This window comes from Adiantum capillus-veneris, chromosome 22 (genome assembly GCF_014529385.1).
Source record: "Adiantum capillus-veneris isolate H3 chromosome 22, ASM1452938v2, whole genome shotgun sequence".
Lineage (NCBI taxonomy): Eukaryota > Viridiplantae > Streptophyta > Polypodiopsida > Polypodiales > Pteridaceae > Adiantum > Adiantum capillus-veneris.
The window spans coordinates 34,232,457-34,240,251 of record NC_140952.1 but is presented as its reverse complement, the minus strand read 5'-3'; the positions used below and the strand labels follow the sequence as shown (position 1 = coordinate 34,240,251).

The following is a 7,795-nucleotide window of genomic DNA, read 5'->3' as shown; positions in this document are numbered from 1 at the left end:
TCCCAACCAAAATGAGCTGCCAATGCACATAGAAAATGCACAGCACTTAGAGTTGCAAAAGAGTTAAGAGTAGATTGACCACGAATTGTATGAAAGGCTTGAGAATATCATGATTATTATCTTTTTACCCATAATAACATCTTTTCGTTAAACTTACCGCATGCTATATTTATATATGCTATATAGAACCCATATATCAAGAAAATTTTCATTTTTACTCCATCATGCCATCAGAAAACACACCAAGTCGTTGAAATCCCATTTTTTGACCTAAATTTTCATTTTTACTCAAACTATGGTCAGAGTTCTTTACTGCATGTACAACCAATGTATAGCTCAAGACTTGAAAAAACTTGGAGAAAAATGACCTCAGATAGTAATCGCAATCCAAATTCTTCCAAAAGTCAAAATTATTCTCAAGATCATAATTGTGATTATTATTAGAACTGTAAATTTTTGTCCAAAGTTGGATTTTTGAGTTGCATCGTGTTTGTCTAGGCTCTAGCAGTGCTATGCAAGCATCAGTGGACACTTATCGGCTCAAATAATGGAGTCGTAGCGGTTTTTGACTCTGAAATACAATTGACTTGCAATTTGTCTAGCACCATACAAGATCTATGCAGTTGTCACCGAGTGCGACCCAGAAGAGAAAGACTATGAAGCAAAAGCTACATAAGCTCTTAACGTACCAGCTTAAGAGCATAGTGTGGCCATATTTCATGGCAAGGTCAGAAACAAAGATAGTCAAGCAGTAGAGCTCCAAATATTGCTCATCTATGATGTTTTCACTAGAGGCTTATAGAAGATTGATTTTATTGCCTTTCTACGAGATGGAACCATGTGGAGTGGATCTCTAAAGATCTTATGAGCTTATGAATACCATCAAGGAAGGCACAACTAGAATTATTGCGTCAGCAAGGCAAGTGGATGAGATAAATATCACAAAAGAGATTGTAGTAGAGGCTCTAAGGTTGCCCATTGAGGGACTATCTATCCGGCCAAAAGAGAAGAAGGGTACCAAAGTATTCACGAAGAATACATATGGAGCCACTTTTATAGAGATGATTCACAAACCCACTAAGGATCCCACAAGGCTATACCATCAACACTTCCACTTCTTTGCTAAGAAGCCATAAAAGTACACCACCCAAATCATAATGTGGCCTTTACTTTCACCAATGCTTTGAAGACCAAGTACCCTATGCCTATTGACAGTGCACTATATATGCTAAACACATTAAAGAGTACCAAAAAAGTATCAGTCATTTATTCATGAGTGGGAGCTCCAGAAGTCCTCATACAAATAGCATACCCTGCAATTGGTATGGTTAACAATTTGCCACCTCCTTTGTACCAAAACAATTGGCTCATTGCCAAAGTTAAGAATGAGGAAGTGAAAGAAGAGGAAGTGGAAGCTTACTCCATAGGAGTGGTGCAGTGAGAGAGAGGAGTGTTGGGAGCTCATCTGCGGCCTGACACTCTGGTTCATTTGGCGGGCCCGTTGCTTCTCCATCTTCGTGGCTCACCCTGTACGACCAACAGAGACAGATCGGGATCTTTGGCTAGAGCTGATCCATACTCTCAAAGGACAGGTCGAGAGACACCAGGGCAGCTTCGACCGCATGAGGGAGCGTAGAGAGGCTTTTCTTCGACTTTGGCGCCCTGGGCCTTTCTTCAACATGGTCCAGGGTATGCTCAGATGGCACTACTATCCACCTGTGTGGCTTTTCCCTCCTCCCATTTCTTGATTTAGCCTCGTTGTACATATGCTGTGTTTTTTTCATTGGGAGAGTCTCCCCTTCATTATTGTTGTAGCCCTCTTGTAGAGGTGGTTGTAGCCCTATGGCAATTTTAACCAATAGAAAGATCTTTTTGTTGAAAAAAAGAAAAGAAGTGGAAGTGAAGACCGCCAAGTTAGCTACTACCCGCTCAAAGAGGAAGCACACTCACACATCAAAGGGAGAGGTCGATGAAGAAGCAGCAGCTATTGCATCTACACAAGAGGAGGCTATCATTGATGTAGCACAAGATAACATAACCAGAGCTACACAAGAGCCCTTTGACACCGAAGAGTGAAAGCGGCCAAAGGTAAACACAAAATGCTACTCTTCTACACACTTCTAGTGTGTAGAAGAGTAGTGTAGAGAGAAAGAGAGCGGCCAAAGGTAAACACAAAATGCTACTCTTCTGCACACTTGCAGTGTGAGTTCATTCTCAATAATCTACATGATTTCATCTTGATTATCTCGTGTATTGTGACATTGGTTATTGCTCTAATCATCATGAATGCTTTAATAAGTAAACCTCCATTAAATAACAATTGGTATCAAAGCCATATAGAAATCATGATTTGATAATCCTTTAGGGCTTGCTTCTTCAAAACTCACATTGATCAATTGGTAGGCTCCATTTTGGGTTTAATTTCCATTCGGTCATTGATCATCATAAAAATCTAAAACTTTGATTTATTGAGGTGCATTGATACTCTCTACATGAGGAAATAACGTGGACAATATGCAAGCACAAGATAACCTTGCTAACCTAATCATCGCAATAAATTTATTGGATGACGAGTTTATAGGTTTTGTTAAATCTTTTTCGGCTTCCTCCATTTTGTAGATTGATCTTAATTCATATGGCTTAGCCATTTTATTATACGTTAGTTCTTCTCCGCAACAATAAAATATTACCTTATTAGTTCTTATGCAAGAACATGTTTATGATCTCCAGGGCATCGAGTAGATGCCCATCATTTTGGACTAATTTATCATCTTACTTAAGTTATATTGTATACTATTATGTGCCCTTGGGTCTCTCCTACTGCATCCCTAGAGTTTTAAATTTGACATTAAGTTTGTGTGTGCTTGGACACTACATATAGGAAGTTGAGGACTTATGTATATGACATTGCCACAAAGGGTCTTTTGTGCACACTCCTATGGCAAGGGGGGCTACATCCATGTAAATATATTTTTGGGACCTATTGTTCATGCTTGTGATTGATATTTTGTTGTTCCTTTGAATAAAATGTCTCATTTAGTAGGTTATGAAGCCAAACTTTTAGCTTGCAGTTTCATCAAAGAACGTTTTATGTATTATCGCACAAGATGGTCCCAAATTAATTTTTTGGTCCGGGTTACAATTTTTTTTTTTGGGATGCGTCACTTTTGCCTAGGGGTTCTCTTTATCATCTTGTGGGATACTAGCCAGCACTCCCCCAACCCCATGCAAACACAAGGCTAGGGTGCAAAGAGGGCAACATGGGTTGCAGGCATGCGCTAAGAGTGCCCCAACTTGACTTTTTTTTCTACCCTTCATTGGCCTTGAGAGTCACACAAGATGCTACTGCTATCAATCATGGACTTTATTGCCAACCGAATATCGAAGTTTGAGCATATGACTATATATGTCCTCCATTGATCTCTCAAAAGCTCATGCTCGCTCTGGTCTAATGATATCCTCTATCATCTAGGAGTGCCCCACCTTGACTTTTTTTCTACCCTTCATTCTCCTCGAGATTCACGTAAGACGCCACTACTGTCGATCCCCATGGCTTTTATTGTCAATAGAATACATGCTATATATGTCCTTCATTGCTCTGTCAAAAGCTCATGCTCGCACTGGTCTTATGATATCCTCTATCATAATCAAGACTTAGCTCCATTTTGATACATGAAAAAATGTGACAGCATTTCCACTGCTGACAAGGAAGAGTTGTATAACAAACAAAAAATAAGCTGCAAAACAACCACACTACCATGTTTAACTCACAACCAGATCCGCAATTTGATAGTATGACACTCCCACACACATGGACACACACTTCAGGACCGCTACCAGAACGTGAGTCAAAAGATCAGAAGCTTTCACATCATATCCCCTGCTCAACAATAAGACTGAGTCTGTTGTCTGCGAGCGGAATTTTGGTGTGCAATATACTGAAATGTTCTGGCTTAGACAACTGTATGTCATCCTTGGGAAGAATATTCCTCTTCTTAACCCCTTCATACAGAGGGATAATATCACTTCTACTGACAATTTTACACTGTGGCGACTTACAATATTATGTAGCCTTCCGCAAGCAAACTCCATGTTTGTACAAAACTGTCATGCTTAACTGCCAACCACATTTTTTACCACCACTTTGCTTTCACTCGCGGACATCCGCTTCATTTACTCTTTACATGGTTTTAGTTAGCTGTCGGCAGCCTCTTTCCTCATTATTACATCTGGTACAATTGCTAAAGCTTCTTCACCTTGGCTGTTTGCCAACTCCGTGTCTCTGACACTCTGAAATTACAAGTGTAACCGCACAATTGCATTAAATATAGCTTACGAAAAGCACAAATAAGCTACAGCTGAACATGCACCTATCTCAATTGCATCAAACCTAATCAGATTACTAACGAAAATATCTTAGACGAGCACCCCCCACCCTATCAGGCCCACAAAGGACGCTTGCGTCGAGAGTAAGGGGATAGAATTGAGGAAAGTCCTTGCACCGATGCAACTTACACTGGAAGGCTCATGATGAGGCCTGAAATTTAAGTCAATCATTTGAGTGGTAGTATCGCCGATTGCGATGGCAATGGCGGACGTATTGCTATGTTCATTTTGTTCCTGTGGGCGATTATGATTCGCATTTTCATGATCTACATGCAAATGTACACTGCCATCAATTCTTCGTACTACTTTCACATCTGCCATGGGCAGGTTCCCAAGCCCCCCTTCTGCTTGCGATACAGGGAGCTGCAAGCAAGCAAGCCAAAAGGAGAAAGCTGGTAAAATAAGTGTATGTAGATGGTGAAGACAAGATAGTTCCCATACGGTCCTACTCTCCATAGAACAAAGGCATACCTCAACTCTCTGTCCCATAAGAAGATACCTTTCATGGGTCCTCTTCCCCCCAACATGTACATCCATGTCACACTGTAGGCAGAGTGAGGTACCATCGATCCCACAAAAAAAGAACGCTGCCGACGTCAAGGAAGAGACAACAATCAGCCATACAAATTCTTTGCAAAAAAATTTCCTGCTAAACAAAGTAACCAAATAGTTTTATAAAGCAGGAAAGGCCCAATTTGAAGGGCCAATACTTTTACCTGGGGCATTTTCACATATATCACATCGACGGTGGGCACCCGCTTCAGCAAGTGTCAGTCGTATGTGCCTGCTTGCCAACTTGTTGCAGCCATGGACCTTCGCATGGAACAACATTATGAGGAAACAACTAGTGCATCTGTTTGAGAACTTAACCTGATGGGATACAAAGTCTCATGGACCTCTATGATAAAACAGGGCCATTATTTCAAATTATCATGCTGTTTTGTCTTAATAGAAAAAAAAAACATCCAAAGGGAAGGACAGAAACATGTAAGGTCAAGGGTTGCAATCAAAGCAACACACATCGTGTTATTGTGCTCAAAAACATTGCATATAATTGACACCACAGGGGGGCGGGGATATATAATGCCTCCTACCTTCTCATCACATTTGAGGCAAAGGGCGGCTTCATCGGCCGCACAAAAGAGAATGGCAGGAGAAGCTTCGCAGACATCGCATATGGCTCGCATTGCACCACACTTCTCAATTTGGGGAAGAGTACCACACCGCGTTGAAGTAGCACGAGCCTTCTAAGTTCCTGACATTTTTGCCTCCGATGCTCAAGCATACACGATCAAATCGCTTGACCAGGCTAGAATTATCAAAAACCTTTAATTCTATGATAAAATGAGCAGACAATATGAAAGAAAAGCATGTCTGCCCATGTGCATAGTGCAAAAAATCCAAACCAAAAAGACAGTCTGCTCATGTCAGTAGAGCAAAAATCAAAACATAATAGCCATTTCACTATGTTAGAGCATCAAAGGACATCATAAATATCACAACATACCGTAAAATGAAACTCTCTGCAGCACTCATGAGCGAACCTTAAAATGCTGGGCAGAGATCCCTCTGCATATTTAGAACCCAAAGAAACTGTCTTAGCAATATAAAAGGAAGCCTAAAGATCTGGTTGTCGGAGCAGATCTGCTTTTGGAGAATTCTGCGACAGAGATCGTATGAATTTCCCGGCGGACTGGACTGCATCAGTACCTCGATAAGTACCAAGCTACGCATTCACTGAGACGATTGAGCTACGGAATGTAGAAAAGGATATGCAGCTTCTGGTCACTCTGCACAGAAAAAACAAAGTGGGCGGTGACGGAAGCTCAAATTCCAGGCAGAGTGGAGCTCTCCATGGAACCTTGGTGGCGTGCAGGAAATCTGGAGATACACTTAAATTGAGGTATTTGAGCAGAAAAAGAAAATCTGATGCAGTTGGGTAACCCAAGGTTAAAGGTAGGGTTAGCGCCCACGCCCACATGGGCAGAAGACGGGAATTACACACACGAATTGCGTGAAAACTGCTGGTTTTTTGAACGCTTCAAAACCGCTCTCCAGTGACTTCGTTGAAGTAGCGGCTCCGGCTGCGCCACCTCAGCAGCTTGCACGCATCCATGCCAGGTGGCACCCTTGCCTGCTGCAAGTCGGGGATTTTGTGGGGCCCCCATGCTTTGGGCCCTTGATTTCCCAACTGTGAATTGAGGGACATGATGAGTCCTCCTACTCTAGATAAGGATGAAGCCATTTTCCCTATGCCCCAATCTATCAACCCTTTGCCTTTACACTTTAATAAAACCCGCATAAGGACTCTTTCCTACGCGAGTCGAGCAAGTGCTGACCTTCATCAAAAAGCCACCCCAAGAAGAATTTGACGGCCACTTCTCTTTGCACACATAGAGCGGTTGTAGCCACTCGATGCATGCAGTCTTACTCTCTCACTATGTGCCCTTGTGGAACATACAGAGCCGTTGTTTGCTTCACAATCAATGTAGAACTATCTAAACATGCAAGAGTTTCGAGTGCTAAGAGAGCATTGTCAATAGTTTGAAGTCACGGTGCATCATTGAGCATGCCTTGACACGAACATAAGCATGGTAGCCTTCAAGTACATGTAGGGATGAGGATGACAGAGTTGTAATGTAATGATGTCCAAGGGACGTTCCTCATGTTTTTCTAGGTTGTATTTTTCTTTTCAAGAGGTACAATTTTGAAAGATGTTGTTTTGTATCAACACTCAGTCTTAATGCACCCACACGGCCACCTTAACCACTAGGTAATGACTCCGTTTGGCATTTGAAAAGAAAGGATGTTGAGAACATACACCCTACAATCTATTTAGCACGCTCCCAATATAAATTCCTCCTTGTCAAGAGATTGCCTAATTTTGGCATTTTTATCAAGGTGAAACATGATTGGCACAAAAGCAATCAAATCGCAAAACACCTCTAAAATGCGTGACACCCCACTTTCATGAAAATTTTGATTGTTCATGGAGGCCATGTGGTTATCTCTCCTCCTCTTCTATGGAAAAATTGACTCTTGGAATTGTTTTTCCGTTAAGGGCATGTGTTTTTTCCTTCAAAGAAGAAACTCATGGCCCTCAATAAAAGATCCATGGATGGTCACCCACCTTGACCCACGAGGAAGTCTCTTTCCAAAGTTTCCATCTTCCTTCAAAGCAATGTTCATGATTTTGAAAGGAGTGTCTACCATTTGAAGAGATTTTTAATGAGAAGGGGGCACTAATGTGGTAAGAGAAAAGGACATCCTTGCTCATTAAAAAGGATTACAATTGTGAAAAGGTAGCATCTACATTGTCGCTATTAAAAATTTCATCCCAAGGTAAATGTGTAGCATCTCTCTCTCTCTCTCTCTCTCTCTCTCTCTCTCTCTCTCTCTCTCTGTTTTT

At 41.5% G+C, this 7,795-nt stretch overlaps 1 protein-coding gene across 2 annotated transcripts; it reads right to left on the bottom strand.

The window, feature by feature from the left end:
- Positions 1 to 3,844: 3,844 nt before the first annotated feature.
- Positions 3,845 to 6,398, bottom strand: LOC147429143 (B-box zinc finger protein 19-like). Of its 2 annotated transcripts, XM_086495245.1 has the most exons (6): positions 5,894 to 6,397; positions 5,481 to 5,695; positions 5,103 to 5,199; positions 4,858 to 4,973; positions 4,516 to 4,749; positions 3,845 to 4,290 (listed from the first exon to the last, which is right to left on the bottom strand). In XM_086495245.1, the coding sequence occupies exons 2-6, from the start codon at positions 5,571 to 5,573 to the stop codon at positions 4,195 to 4,197; spliced, it is 636 nt and encodes a 211-aa protein (XP_086351371.1). In that variant the 5' UTR covers positions 5,574 to 5,695; positions 5,894 to 6,397; the 3' UTR covers positions 3,845 to 4,194. The 2 variants fall into 2 exon arrangements, with proteins under 2 accessions (XP_086351371.1, XP_086351372.1); XM_086495246.1 differs by having other exon boundaries at positions 5,481 to 6,398.
- Positions 6,399 to 7,795: the final 1,397 nt, after the last annotated feature.

What these genes read in the sequence shown, in the direction of transcription:
- LOC147429143 (XM_086495246.1), bottom strand. Translation starts at nt 5,573, where the DNA reads ATGCGAGCCATATGCGATGTCTGCGAAGCTTCTCCTGCCATTCTCTTT. An exon ending in GCCTCAAATGTGATGAGAAG is followed by an intron (nt 5,200 to 5,480) that starts GTAGGAGGCATT and finishes TTCCATGCGAAG; the next exon opens with GTCCATGGCTGCAACAAGTT. An exon ending in CTCATCATGAGCCTTCCAGT is followed by an intron (nt 4,291 to 4,515) that starts GTAAGTTGCATC and finishes TTGTAATTTCAG; the next exon opens with AGTGTCAGAGACACGGAGTT.